The sequence below is a fragment of the Gastrolobium bilobum genome, unplaced genomic scaffold (assembly GCF_033153095.1).
Source record: "Gastrolobium bilobum isolate Gb01-03AN ecotype WA unplaced genomic scaffold, APGP_CSIRO_Gbil_v1 utg1885, whole genome shotgun sequence".
Classification (NCBI taxonomy): domain Eukaryota; kingdom Viridiplantae; phylum Streptophyta; class Magnoliopsida; order Fabales; family Fabaceae; genus Gastrolobium; species Gastrolobium bilobum.
Window position 1 is genome coordinate 775,940 of NW_026899589.1, and position 15,231 is coordinate 791,170.

The 15,231-nt window shown below is 32.4% G+C and overlaps 3 protein-coding genes across 6 annotated transcripts; all 3 read right to left on the reverse strand.

The window, feature by feature from the left end:
• Positions 1–1,364: 1,364 nt before the first annotated feature.
• LOC133291780 (bifunctional nuclease 2) lies at positions 1,365–4,703 on the reverse strand. 4 transcript variants are annotated; one of them, XM_061490106.1, is made up of 10 exons: positions 4,352–4,703; positions 3,701–3,928; positions 3,548–3,600; positions 3,407–3,463; positions 2,641–2,706; positions 2,475–2,546; positions 2,192–2,301; positions 1,976–2,067; positions 1,769–1,833; positions 1,365–1,639 (listed from the first exon to the last, which is right to left on the reverse strand). In XM_061490106.1, the coding sequence occupies exons 1-9, from the start codon at positions 4,620–4,622 to the stop codon at positions 1,781–1,783; spliced, it is 1,002 nt and encodes a 333-aa protein (XP_061346090.1). In that variant the 5' UTR covers positions 4,623–4,703; the 3' UTR covers positions 1,365–1,639; positions 1,769–1,780. The 4 variants fall into 4 exon arrangements, 3 of the variants coding, with proteins under 3 accessions (XP_061346090.1, XP_061346091.1, XP_061346092.1); XM_061490107.1 differs by having other exon boundaries at positions 3,701–3,984; positions 4,352–4,485; XM_061490108.1 differs by having other exon boundaries at positions 3,701–3,933; positions 4,352–4,463.
• A 2,239-nt stretch (positions 4,704–6,942) lies between these two features.
• LOC133291781 (ankyrin repeat domain-containing protein, chloroplastic) lies at positions 6,943–10,211 on the reverse strand. Its single transcript, XM_061490109.1, has 7 exons — positions 9,459–10,211; positions 9,175–9,251; positions 8,749–8,847; positions 8,566–8,664; positions 8,260–8,358; positions 8,068–8,166; positions 6,943–7,302 (listed from the first exon to the last, which is right to left on the reverse strand). Exons 1-7 carry the CDS (start codon positions 10,195–10,197, stop codon positions 7,195–7,197), a joined length of 1,320 nt encoding a protein of 439 aa, XP_061346093.1. The 5' UTR covers positions 10,198–10,211; the 3' UTR covers positions 6,943–7,194.
• Positions 10,212–11,949: 1,738 nt separating this feature from the next.
• LOC133291761 (serine/arginine-rich splicing factor SR45a-like) lies at positions 11,950–14,583 on the reverse strand. The gene is made up of 8 exons (XM_061490083.1): positions 14,445–14,583; positions 14,311–14,330; positions 13,863–14,009; positions 13,689–13,712; positions 13,416–13,515; positions 13,160–13,309; positions 12,504–12,573; positions 11,950–12,409 (listed from the first exon to the last, which is right to left on the reverse strand). Exons 1-8 carry the CDS (start codon positions 14,445–14,447, stop codon positions 12,207–12,209), a joined length of 717 nt encoding a protein of 238 aa, XP_061346067.1. The 5' UTR covers positions 14,448–14,583; the 3' UTR covers positions 11,950–12,206.
• Between the last annotated feature and the right edge of the window lie 648 nt (positions 14,584–15,231).

Consider the following 15,231-nt stretch of genomic DNA (forward strand, 5'->3'; position numbering starts at 1 on the left):
AGTTAGATTGAACTACCTTTGAGAGTTTGAGGCAAAATAAAGTGCGCAATAACTATTTTGTTATTTAGAACTTGTTTGCATCGTCTCTTTTTAAATTAGAAGTTAATTTTAAGTTAAAGCTAAAAAAAAAATTAACAAAAAAAGCTAAAAATTATTTAATGATTACATAAATTTTTTATCTTAAAAATTACTTAAAAGCACACATTTCAAGAAAAGTTTCTCTTTTTTTCTCTCTCTATCTCTATGGCTCTTTATTTCAATATACAAATCAAGAAAAACTGATAAGAACTTTAAAAAAAAATTCTTCTAAGAGCTTTTGACTTTTTTCTTCATTAAAAAAAAAAATTCATTATAATTTTTTTTCTTCTCAAAATCTGTTTAGTCTAATTTCTACTTATAAGAAAGAAAGAAGCTAAAAATAAGAAATTTTTAAGTATTATTTTTCCTTTTCTGTGTCCCCGAATGAAGAAGTATATATATATTTTTTTAACTTCTATTCGAGGACTACCGGATCATATTTTTTAAAAAAATACATAAGCTGATTCTATCAAACTATTTCCCTCACACAATGACAGGTGAACCGTGAACCCCAGCTCTATTTTTTTTTTTTTTTTCTCTTTCCACTTTACTGTGAATCCCACTAATTTATTAAAGGGAAAAAAATTTCTGATATTACTTTAGACAATTTTGTCTAATGTTTAACAAAACAACATCGTTTTGAGGTTAAAAAATTAAGAAATTTAAATGATAAAAACTATTATAACTCTGAAATAAATTAAAATTACAAAAACACCATGATTTTCGTCTCAAAACGACGCCGTTAAATGAACATTAAATAAAATTATCTAAAATAACTTTAGAAAAAACAAACCCTTTATTAAATCTACCGGAGAAAAAATCACACAATAATTGGAGGATCCCTTCTTTCTTTCTTCTTTTTTTTTTTTGTTCCCACTTTTTTGTTGATCCCATTAATTTATTGATTCTGCAGGATATAACACAGGAGAAAACTATTCCCCATAATTTACTGTCCTTAATATTCAGAAAAACTGAATGACAATCTAGGAGAAAAACTTTAATGGATCGAGACCACATAGTTTGATGGTCCCTTATACTAAAAGGGAATTCTCCCCCTTTACCCATTTTTTGTTTTATATTTCCGTTTTAAGTCCTAAAAAAATTCCCTTTTTAGCAAAAAAGAACATCGAATTTGGTAATCCCGGAGCATTAAAATTTTTCTCATTCTGGAGCTTGTTCCAAAATCAGTCACATTGACAGTGCTAGTATCATCATTAGTCAATTATCAATATTGTGCAGCAAAAATTAATAATCAATTGAAAAAATTCATGTTATATTTCATTCATCAGTGGGTCAAGGCCACATTAATTCTTCCCATTGCTGATCATGTTAAGGATTGCATACATGAGATCGTCATTGCAATCAGAGTATTAGTAGTATTTTACAAGGTTTAGGGCATTTTATTACGTTTAATGTACACTGACTGGGGTCGACGACTCTAATGCGCAGCTGTACAACACATAATTTTGCTAGTTTCCTTCATTTCTGTAACTTATACCTCAATATATTGCTGTTGAAAAATTATCAGGAAATGATACCAATACATTCTTCAGAACTTACCCTGTCATCATGACATGAAAATTTCCAATATACAATTAGACAACTATGCAGTGAACCTACAGCAGACACATGTATTGTTTTTAAATGTCAAATTCCAAAGGTTGAAGTACCAAAGCAATTTCGGACATACCTAACAAGCTAATTAGTGCTCATGTGCTGATTTACGAAGATTTGCAAGTTTGTCTCTCCATATAGCTGCAAAAGCCAGCCAACAAGTTTAGATGATTCCATAACACTACCCTGCTTTATGTATTCCAAATTTCACAAGGCAACAAATTTCGTAACTTCAATACTCGCCAATAATATTAAATACAATCATACCCAAAAGATATCTTACCTGCATCTTTAAATCTTTCCTGTTTGATAGCTATATGCATGTTACGCATCATACTTAGCTCTTGAGCTACCAAATCTGGACCATCTGAAGGACTGTAGAAAACAAACATAAAGTTTAGACTCGTGATAAACCAAGAATGTAAAAAAAGGGGGTGGGTGGGAGCACTCACAGCAACTTATACACAATCTATATGATGACACAATAATTCTGCAATACCTGTCAAGCAGTACATCATAAATAGCCTTTTTATTAGGCACTCTGCCCATTCCATAACCGAGTCTGATAGCATCTGTGAAAACAATTTGTTTACTTACATATATTGGAGCCTGCAGAGATCAAAATTAAAATCAAACAAGTGGATTTGTCTAACATCCGTGCATAAAATGCATTTTACTAGGATGTCTGCAGAAGAACAGATGTGCTATAGCCTTCGGAGATTCCCCTTTAATAAAATAAAATTTCTTAACAAATATTGGCAGGGTCACCACAGAGTTTATACCTTGCATCTGTTTGCAACATTAATGGCATCTGATGGACGTGCATCCACACTAATAATTTCACTTTTCCCTGGCTGGAGGAATCATTATCATTGATGAGCACTTAAATGAATGAAAGAGTATAACATATAGGTGTTTTATCATTTAGAATGGAAAAGTTTCCAAAACCTGGCTAAGGTACAATCTGGCATAGTAAGTACTGACCACTCTTTCCGTAATTCTCACCATTATCACCTGAAAGAGTAAAATGAAGAAAAGACTTTTGGATTATTTATTTGACACCCAATTTCTACTTGAAGGAATTTGTCTGAGCATGATAGAATGATAGTGCTATATTGCTATTGCTTTAGAACCTTTGCACAAGGATAAGAACTGATCAAAGAGATTGCTAAAGTGAAATATCCACTTAAGAGGATCCAAAAAACAGTATCCAAATTGTACCTATTTTTCAGTACGGTAATTCTTAAACACAAACATGCAACAAGTGTTGATGCTATGATCTCGCCTGATAATCGTTGATAGGGATAAAAGATATAAAATTAGACCAAAAGAAAGGTCATTAACTAGCGCAGAATACCTTTTGTAGCATTATATGATTTAGTGGACGGATAAAGTATGATGTGGGTGTCGGAATTGAATATGCAAATGAGAGAGATTATAGCATTTCATTATCAAGAAGAAAGCAAAAGAACCAAAAGTCCCAAGATATATGTCACAATGCCCTTCCATCTACATACAGGGAATCCCACAAATGTAAGATTAAACAAGAGGCTAAAAGGAAAGAAGTGGAATCATTTTTGTTGCTGCTATTTGCATAACATTACCACCTAGACCTAGAAGACATGCATCAGAATGAGGAAAAGAAATTAACAAAAAAAATTAAAAAGAATATCCACTGGCATCAATATAAACAGGGAAAAGCTTAGCTTCATACTTCATGATCTAGTCTTTCAACAAGGTTTTTCACAAACTGGAACTGGTCTGGGCAATCCTGCAATATCACCATTTTTTATGGATCAGTCACGAACAGAAAAGCACAAGTGAACAACCATTGGGATAAAGGTTGAAAAATTACCGGACTTTCTTGTTCAGCTTCAGCATTTATAAGTTTTTCAATAGCAATCTTTCCTGCAGCAACAAAGAAATGAAGTTAACAAAACTTGGGTTTTCTAGAAATGACAGGTGAAAAAGATAATCAAGAAGATACATTTATATCTCTGGCACATACCTACAACAATGGGCAGAATGTAGTCTCCATCACAAGAAATCTTGAGAAAAATTGTGGGATTCTGGAAACCCTGTAGCAAGCCTTGTCTTATTAAATTATTACTATAATTATCCGTTCTTGAATTTTTTTCCTGGATAGATAATGGAATTGATGGTGTAGACGATTTCCATTGTAACTCTGATTGAAATCGATGCCTCCACGTCCACATATGATAGTGTGAGATTGTTTCTGCGCTAGTTTAAGTAATTAAAATTTCAGGGATGCATGCATACACATGGATAGACCTAAATGATCAAAAGAACCAGAGTTACTACAATACACTACTGTAAGACGATTTGCAAACTTTCACAAAGAAAACAATAACTAATGAAAAAAAGCGAAAAAAATAAATAAATAAGAAGGATATGCCTACAAACAACGCCTCTAGAAACGTGAAAAAAAAAAGTATACTAAAGCTCAGAGAAAAAAAAAAATTCTTTTTTCTTTTTTCTTTTTTAGGATGAGACAAGAAAACGCAAGGTTGATACTTTAAACAAATAAGCATTGTATTTATAAAAACACGATCAACCCATCACTCTCAGTAACAAAATTTTGAATAATTGAGAGAGAAATAGTAAAAAAGGTGAGAAAGAAACAGGTAGGGTACCCTACCTGAGAGAAGGAGGGAAGCTTCGAGAAAGTCGTTGTTGTTGTTGTGATGATGATCGCCAAAACTGGATCTGCTGCGGGATGAATTACAGGAAATAAGGATGGATTTGGGGTATTGAAAGCGCCGGGTTCGAAGCTGCGGTAGGTGAATCGGTGAGAAATCGAAGGCGAGGGAGTGAGGAACGAAACGGGTGGAGACGACGGCATTGGTGTGATCGGCTGTGACGGAGCCCACGCCGGAGACGGTGCGGACGCAGAATCGAGAGCCCAGCATTTTGTATGTGAAACTCAGAAGAAGGAGAAGAAGATGCAGAGAACGAGAGAGAGAGAGAGAGAAAGAGAGGACAAGGAGGTGGGTGGAGATGATATTAATTATAATTTTTGATAATTAATTGGGTAATTACTAATTAGGTCTCATTGTTAATTGGGTTTATTTTAGGAAACTCTATGGTTGCAAGCTAATTACACTTTGCTTTTATGACACTCGTTTACGATTATTATTTTATTTTTTTAATATCATTGAGTATCATGGTATATATTAATATGGATTTCAGCTGTACAAAACTCTTTTTATCTACCTATTAAATTGTTAACATAATATCTAAAATTCTTAACTGAGATAACTAATTAAATTGGAATAATATCAAAAAATTTATTCACATGCTTGATAGTTCTTGTTCATTTTAATTTGCGAATAGTAAGAAAATAAAATAGATATTTCCTGTAATTTACTTACTTTAAGAAATTGGAATTGTGTTTCTCTTTAAGTATAAAGTTATGTTGTGACACTAATATTATTCTCTCCGTTCATAACATCAAAATTTGGATTTTTTATTTTTTTTTCTTGTTTTTATTTTGATATTTAACTGGTATAATCTTCGCTTAATAAAGTCCTCTATTTATTTATCAAAAAATAAAATAAAATAAGAATAATATTTTTTTTATGTTACATAATACTACCCAAAGAATAAATAAGAAAAAGAAAAGAGTCAGAGGTGAGAGAAAAAACAATTATGAGATCATATAAAAAATGTAAATGTAAAAAATAATATTTTTTAATATAACATAAAATAAAGTCCTTTATTTTGAAGTTAAAATTAGCTGTCGTCGTGACAAGTGTCATTATGTGCTAATAAAAATATAGGAAAAGCAAATGTCATGTTACAATTTTTGTTTCCTCCTGCTCTCAGTTCATTCTCCATATGCCAGCTTTTTTTTAAGGGTTTCTCTTTTCTCATGTCACATGAGATATCATCTCTCATGTCATAGACACAATAAGTGGTGGGGCCCACCACTTATTAAAAAAGAAGAAAAAACTAAAAAGATAGCACGAATTTCGATGTCTCACAACATGAGAAAACTATCTCCTATTACATAAGAAAATGATTTCCCTTTTTTTAATATTTGATGGACCGTACAAAAACATATATCCTGTTACTTGAAATTTACAAAACCCTAAAAATATATAGATGTACAAAGATATTTTGATTTTGACGATGCTGATATTATGCACAACTTAATAGCTTATGGTTTTTGTCCAGTTCTTTTCATTACGCTACCAACAAAATCGGATGTACATGTACTGCTTGGCTTGGATCGACACTTGTACGAGATATGAAATATAACACTTTATGGTATTTTAATATATTAATTTTAAAAAATGTTAAATTTTAATATATTAAGACACATTTTGATATTACATAATATTTTTAATTTATGAAATATATATTATATTTAATATTCAATAATTTAACAAAAAAATAAAGATAAACTTATAATATTGATCTATTTGCAAATAAACATAAGATATCTCATATATTTATATTAAACTCAATAGAACAAAAATCGTAATCTAACATATCTAATAGTTGAAACTAAAAACGCAACACAAATATAACTTTGAACCCTTTTTTGAGTCTCTGCAATACGTATTGAAGAGTATCGGGAAGTACTATACACGACATGTAAGAAATTTTAAAGTACCTGTGGATCATAGCTTTTTGGTGTCAAATTTATAATGATTGAATAATCTAGTATTCTTACAACCTAAAAATTTTAGTTATAATTTATAATAAATTATAACTAATCAATAAATATAACTCAATAATTTATAACCATTTGATTGATAAAAATTAACGATAAAAAAATAAATTATATGAGATTATAAAACTATTGTAAGAATAACCCTTTTCTATGTTCTATTATGTCTTAACAAATGGAATAACTTTCTTTTTTTCTTAATTTGATCGAATAAATTCAAAATAATTTTATAACAAAAATATAATTAAAAAATATGAGTTGATACAAAGAAATATAATACTTACATTTGTTATTATATTGTGAATAATAAATCTCAAGACAATGATTAACAAAAAAACACCTCAGTAAGTACTAAAATTATTATATATGGTATACAAAATAATTTTTTTTTTGGTGGGCATTACAAAATAATTATTAAATTTATATAGAAATGTATATTTAACGCTAAGAATATGCCACAACACAAAAAATATATATTTAACTTGCCCAAACTCAGTTAATGTGGTTTCTTGGGAATATAGTTGACAGAAAAAACCATGCCCAGAGTTCAAAGAATAAATATGTTTTCATTGGCCACGCTTGATGTTTCTTGGGTTCAGCATTCAAATTTGAAATCACATTTAAAATAAAATAAAAAATGAAATGTCATTTTTCTTCATGAAGATATTCCCTATTTTCCTATCATGTTTTAAATATAAATTTCTATATAATACAATACATGTGATGCAAAACTTGGCAATGGCTATTCATTTGTTACTCATTACTACAAATCTTTCGAAAGTTGTATTGTTTCTTAGCTGCATCTGTCATATGTGTCTTACACGCCTTAGAGGGAGCTTCAACAACTTGAATATCTCATATGTTCTGACGTTTTGGCCAGAGTAAAGGCAAAGGTCAAGTGGAGTTAAACCATCCTGATACAAACAACACCGAAATTGCAATTTGTTTAATCAACGTAAAATAAATGGCCAGTATTAAGCAGCTAGACAACACAAATTGAACGCTCAATCACTGACTAAAGGGTTCTCTAGTTTTATAAGCAACAGCTGACAATTTGAATATGCAAGTATGCAACAACTGAGGTCAAGTTGCAAAACTCTTGACTCTCAAGAGGCATTAAGTGCCCCTTTAGATAGGCTTTTATTCCTAAAAAAATTGTTTGTTTTTTTTTTTTAAATTCTTTTGAGAATTTTTAGATGTTTGGATAACAATTTAAAAAAAAAGCAAAATTTAAAATAAAAGTTAAAATGCTGCTTTTTTTTATAGCTAGTAGTTGGTTGCTTTTGAAAAAAGCAGAAATTAAAAGATAATATAATTTATTTATTTTTGGAAAAAAGATAATATAAATTTTTAAAATACAATTTTAACCTTATCCTATCATACCTATTTTATCTCTCCTTATCCTAAAATCATGTTATTTTATCTCTCCTTTATTGTAATTTTATATATAAAAAGTGTTTTTTTTTTATTTTAACATCCAAACAACTTTTTTATGTAAAAGTAATTTTCAGATCATACATCCAAACGTAAAAAAACTTTATCTTTTAAAAAAAGTAATGCATAAAAAGTCATTTTCTTAAAAGCTCATCCAAACGGACCCTAAGCAAAAATTAATAATTCCTTAATTACAGCAGCAACAATAACAAAATCAATCATGCATTATGCTACTAGACAATTACCTTGTTTTTTAATGTCTTATCAGCACCTTTAATCAGCAGAAGCCTCACTACATCTGTTCTCTGAGTTAGAACTGCAAGATGTAATGGTGCCCAGCCATCCTGAGACAGAACAAATCAATTATGTTCTCAAACAGCTCATAACACAAAAGAATAAGAGGTAGATAAGCTAAATATGAGAACAATTAACCATACATTGTCCTGAAGATTTATATCCACATTATACAATAAGAGTATTTTAATTGTCCGGCTAGAAGATGTTTGTACAGCATAGTGCATCAAGGTGGCCCCATCCTGTTTCCACAACATAAACAACAATGTAAGTGCATAAAAAACACGAGCAACATGCTGTTACATTAAGATGCAATGATATCAGTGACGATTTCTCAATGAGGGCAGGAATAGAATAAAAAATAACTCTCAGAAGAAAATCAGAACCTGTAAAGGCTTAAACATGCAACTACAACAGCACAACCCAACAATTCAATAATTTTTACTCACTTTATCCTGTACAAAGGGATTAGCTGAATTTCGCAGGAGATAGTTGGTTATGGCCATCTTTTTGGCAATTATCGCTTTGTGAAGAGCAGTCAAACCATTCTGGAACAAAGTAAATCACTACAGTTTAAATAGACGATTCCACAAATTCTTAATATCCCATATGAGAAGTTAGAATTTATATACCTTATCCACAGCATTTATATCAACATTATGCTTCAACAAAGAATCTAAAAACTCCAACTCTCCACATGTAGCGAGAGTGTGCAGAGGAAGCCATTTATCCTGAAAATAATATCAGTATTAGCCAGAAAAATAAAATAAAAGCATTGAGATTATTCAACAAAGGCTACAAGTTAGTGAATCAGAACCCTTTTCCCTTCAACAAAAAAAGAAAATGCTACAGGGTTTCTTAGTCCTAAGCATCCAGTTTAGGAAGACTGACAGCATCAACAACTACTGAGATTACTCAACAACAACATCAACAATAGAAGGAAAAATCACCATGACATCACAATGAAGGACAACTATAGAGTTTTCATTTTCCAATAATAACAAGAACATAATGATGATGAAATAAAAGTCATTGTTCACCAGACATGGAAAACTTACTGAAGTGGCAACTGCCAAATCCGGTATTCGCATGTTCAATAAAACCTTCTCCTCCTTAGTGAACAACTTGCGACGACCTATTCATGCAAGCACAAAAGAATTAAGACAACAATCCCAACACTTAAAAAAAGCCACATACATGCAATGAGGAGCTTAAAAGACAACAACAAGTGAATAAAATCATTCACACTAATCCTCAACAAATGGCAAACTAAAACAAAGATATGAAAATAGAGGCCAAAAGAGCATAAATAAAAAAACTAAAAGAGGACCGATAGATATACCTTCAGTGTTCTTAGCACTAGGGTCGTAGTTCACACTATTGAAAAACTCTGTAACATCCTCCAAACCCCTACCATAAACAGCCCACCTAGGATTCTTGGGCTCTACACGCTCACCACCAGACCCATTATTAAATTCATCTTCTTTTTCCTCTAGGACCTCTTCTTTATCAGGAATTTTAGAAGGGTTATCCAGAATCAGAGGTTGCAGCTGTGCCAATTTAGCCTCCTTATAAGCCTGATACTCATTCAGATTCATATCCCTAAGGGGAACCAACCCTCTTTTCTTCTTATCAACCTTGCTATTGAACTCCAATTCCTGAGCTATCTTGCGCCTCTCTTTCTTCGTAATGTTTATCTCTGCTTGGGCTTCTTTCCACTTCTCCGGAACCAAATTCTCAGCAGCAATCACTGCCACCTTTTTCTTGGAATTGCGTTTGGGTTTTTTAACGGTGAGATTATCGGAATCGAGGTCTTCCTGAAAAATGGGGTCTTCGAAGATGCCATCCTCGAAGACGACGCAGTCTCCGATAACGTGTTCTTCGAAGTCGTCATCATCATCATCTTGCTGTGGTGGGTGCAACGACGAAACGAGAGAGGGGAGGTTCCACTTTCTGGGGAATTTAAGAGTTTGTAAAGATTTGAACTTGCTGTGAGTGATAGCAGAAGGGAAGATGGGGAAGGGAGAGAAGAGTTTGTGAGGTTGAGGATTCAGAACAAGTGTAGTAGAAAAATGGAACATGTTGTGTCTTCCTCTTTCACGGTGCTGCTGCAAATGCTAGAGCTAAGCTTGGGCTTTTTGTCTTCTAACATTCCATGTCTGTGGGCTTGTTTTTTTTCTACATGTGTGGGCCCATGTCGATTAACAGAGCCCGACCCAATTGGTCTTCTGTGGAACCTGCACCCAGTTTTCACGAGTTCTCCAGCTGTTGTTGTGCAGAACACGTCGAGCTTTCTCACTCTTTGCACTGCTTATAATATCTGATTGACACCTTTTGTAATCCTTCACCTCCAAACCAATATTTTTTTTTCTTAATTTGTTTTTGGTGCCAGCACGAAATCTCTTTTAATTATTCTTTGTGATTAATGTTTCTCATATTGTAAAAGATAATTTTATCTCCTATATACAGGTAAAAATATGTGAAATTCATGTAAAGAGAAAAAAAGAAAAACAAGCATAGGTCTCATACGTTTTTAAGTGTGTGTAGTAGATAAAATATCTCCTACAGAAACATTAATCTCTTATTCTTCGTATAAAGAATTAATTGACATTAATATAACTCTTACACTCATTATAATTTATCAATTTTATTGGATCAAACGAATTTAGTCTATTAATCTTGTAAACTGTTAAATGTAAATAAGATCCACGATTAATATTTAATATAAATTTTATTATTCTCATATTGATTATATAAATATAGTTATATATAAATGATATTTGTATTCTTTATATTTAAAGTATTCTTACAATTTACTAAAACTAGAAATGATTAAAAGCAAAGTTCTCCTTAGAAAACAATCAAACAAGTTCTTCTTTCTATCAAAATTTATTCCAAACTGTTTACGAAAATTAATGAAACACATATTTTGATATTTTCATTCTGTAAAATAATTCTGAAAATATTTCTAGGAAATATTTAAAAAGAAAAAAGAAAAGAATTAAATAGGCTTTTTACATCATTTCAATCGAGAATATTATCAAACATAATTTGTCAAAAGCAAAAAGAGGACCTAATGCAAAGATTTGTATTTTTTTAAAAATAAAATAAAAAAAGAGAGTCAGAGACAAATATGTGGAGCTCTGCGGATAGTTAGTCTTGAATGTCTACTCGGTCTAATGAAATATGAATTGCAGAACCCAAAAACATGGTCACAACTCACAACATGAACCTTCAGTTTCTCAAACAAATGGGGGCCACATTAGATATGATACTTTTAATGAATGGGAAGAAACAAGGCATCAAGCAGCTGAAGCCCTCAAAGTTAACGTTGATGCCACCTTAACGTAAGCGAAATAGACTGGCTAGCTGTTAAAAAACCCGAACAATAACTGTTGATAGAAAACCAATTAGAATTTTTTTTATTTAATTTGAGGAGGGATTTTTTACTTCGAAATTTTACTCCTTTTAGCAGTTAAATTTCATCCATAAATTATATCAATTAATTAATTATAAACAAAAATATGGAATGTAACATTTCATAATCTTACACTGAAAACAGAGCATCCCCCCTCGTTTAATTCAAACTAAAAATTATTCATTTGAACCACCAAAGTGCAATTTATAGGAGACTATAAATTTTTTAATTTTTATCTTGCAACTTGCAAGACATATGATATGATTTTTTTTATGTTAATTTACAATTTAATCTGACTTTATTTTGCAGTATTCAAAAATATATATATAATTATCAACGGTTCAACTACGGTTCAACTACGATCAACGATTAGTCCTTCAGCTTCGCCTACTCAATGAAGATCATACAGCATGAACAAATAACAAATATTTGGGACATACGCGCATACATGACCAGTTTCAAATGCAGAAGTTCCATTCCGTATGCATAAACAACTGTTTTAGCTGACAAGTACATGATAAAGATGCATAAACAACAGCAAGCAACTACTTCCAAATCATGCATACATCGCATGAAGGCACAAACTGTTAGTCAGGGTAGCATAAACAGCTGCACAAATCTTTGCTGTCCGTCTTCAAACTTCAAAAGATTGAAACAAGCTAACAAAAAACATCACCTAGATCCACGAGCATACCTTCTATCTGGGCTACCATATGGCGAATAAGACCTATCCCTCCTAGATCTTCCACCATAGGGCGAGTGCCTAGGTGAATAATCCCTGCCACCTCGATATGAAGAGCGCCTTGGAGACCTACTATATGGATAATCATCACGACTAGATCCACCTCGATACCTTCCACGGTCACCACGATGTCCTTGAGATAAACAGGAATATAGAGTTCAGAAAAGTTTTCATAAACAAACACTAAGGATTAGATTAACCATTCAAATTATGTGTCTCATACTTACCATAGTCTCTAGTACTTTTCAGCCCAAGATAGTGTCCAGGTGTAGGAGTTCTTGGCCGCTTTCTTCGTGACTGAAATAAGACACAAGCTCAATCCTTAGAATTTCCTTGATATAAATCAAACAGCATAAATCATCCAAGTAACACTGAATGCAAAACAGACTGAATGCAAAACAGACTGAATCTTCTAACATCCTTCTTGCCTTCTCCGTAAATTGTATGAAGTGACACTTACACATTATATTAAGAGTGCTTTAAAAGAAAGTTTCATTAACATAAAGAGCCTAGCTTATAAGAAAAGGAAAAAAAATTTATATCTAGACACTCATGATTAATGCCTGGCGTGAGATACCCATAAAAGCCTGATTAGAAAGTTGATAATGTCCGTTGATTAGTTGAGAGTTGAAAGTGAATGCTGAGGTTGTAAAGTTGTTGGACAATATAGTTGCTATGTTTAGTTGATCAGACGCATTAGCTGTTTAAGCTTGCCATTGATCAAGCTGTTTCACTAAAGTTGACATGTATGAACTGATCATCTTTGATTGCTGCCAACATAGCTGATGTAATGTATTCTGAATATAACCACAAAACCTTCAAGTCAAGGAGAAAGAAAAGCACAAGTGTTTTATCAACTGCTACTTAATGGAAAACATATTACCCGCTCAACAGTGATATAGCGACCCTCCAGAACTGATTGATTGAGATACTTGATACAGCGGTTTGCATCCTCAACAGAATCCATTGTAATAAAAGCAAAACCACGAGAAATACGTGTACGAGGCTCCATCACCAGAAAACATGAAGCAACCTAACAAAGAAAAAACCATTGACAGCCATTCCAAATTGGGGGATCATTAATACGGGGAGCGGTGATGATTCAGTGATAAAGGAGAGAAAATCAAAATGACACTCACTTTTCCCTCCTTAGAGAAATGCTCCTCTAGGTCTCTCTCAGTGACCCTTGAAGATAGGCCAGTCACATAAAGTGTAAACCCAGGATTTTTAGTCTCAGACCTGGAACATAATTGAGGATATTAGAAGTTCCTGACACAACATCATTTAACCAGAGCACACAAACACAGTTGTCCCTTTCAGAAATACTTAAAAAAGAAGAAGAGAGAATTAATCTTTAAACTTCAACACAAAAGTATCATGATCAGATATAACTGAAATTCAAAATGACAAACCTTTCAGGACTTCTAGATCTTGATCTGAACAACAAAAGACCGGTCATTCCACAACATGGGAAAAAAAGAAGACACAAAAAGAAGTATCAGACACAGCAGAGTGATATAATGGGAAAAAGAGTACCACAGTCAAAAGCCAAAACTTTTGAAAGCTAAACCATGATCGCCACTAACCTGCCCCGGCTTCTCGAACGGGATCTAGGCCTTTGCTTTTCAAAAGACCTTGACCGAGATCGAGACCTAGACATAGGCCTAGATCTAGATCTTGACCTGGATCTTGACAATGATTGAGCTCTGTATGGAGAAGGGGACCTTGAATTCCTAAACCATTCCATCATGACCACAGAATCAAACAGAGAGTTTGAGAGTTTAAATTTGAAACCTCCAAATTAATTAACCTATAACCTCAGATTGATCACTTTCTATTACAGCGAGTTTCAATTTGAAATCTCCAAATCAATAATTCAAGTTATTACCAAATCATTGTCAATGTTTCATTTGATTGTGTGTTAACAAACACATAAATTACAGACGAAGATGTTGTCCTATACGAACAGATTATCGTGCTCCAACAACGTTTGATTATCATGATTACCGAAATCCAAGAGAGTTAAGAGTTTACCTTCTTAGTGGAGAATCCGCCTGCAAAATAATTGGGGGGAAAAAAGAAGAGAAAAAGCAACAAAGCGTTAGATTATATTCGCCAAGTGGCTCAGAATAATCTGAATGAGGGATCGATTCAGATAGAGAACTTGCCATTTCCACGAGCGACGAGATTCAAGTCTTGACTCGTGAACAGAGATGAAGAATCAACACGACAACGACGAAGGGTTAGGGTTTTGTCGAACGACGTACACGAACAAATTGACCTACGGTTACCAGTTTTCTAAATCTTCTGTTCCTTTTTGTCCCTGAGCTGTCAAAGTGTTCAGCCCGGTCCACATCGAGCCAGACTGGACCGATTAATTTTCGGCCCTACTTCGTCGATATATATCATGTCGTGCGCTAAGTGATCATGATCCAAATGTCTCAAATAATTTTTTTTTTTTTTTTGGATACAAAGTCTCAACTATTAACTATTTAAAAAAGTCTCAAATACATAAAATAAATTGTTTATATTTTAAAATTATTTATTGAAAAGTTAATTACATTAATTATTTTAATAATTAAATGATAATTATCAAAATTATAAACAAAAAATACACGTATACAATAAAGATGTAAATAATCAGATGACTTATTAGCCTATAGTTTAACCTAACTCGTTTAGTGAATAAAATAAGCGTTAAATGTTTCTTCGGTCACTGGAGATAAAATTATCTCAGGTATCCCAAAATAATATCGTTTTGGGTTGGGAGAAAAAACAATATAATTATAACGACTAATATAATCCAAAATAAATTAGAATTACAAAAATCCATTTTTACTAATCTCACAAGTCACAATGAAGTCGTTTTGGGCTCAAGATAACTTATCTTTAGTAAATACAGAAACATTAAACCCATGTAATGAACCTAAATATGTGAAAAAATCTTTTCAAATG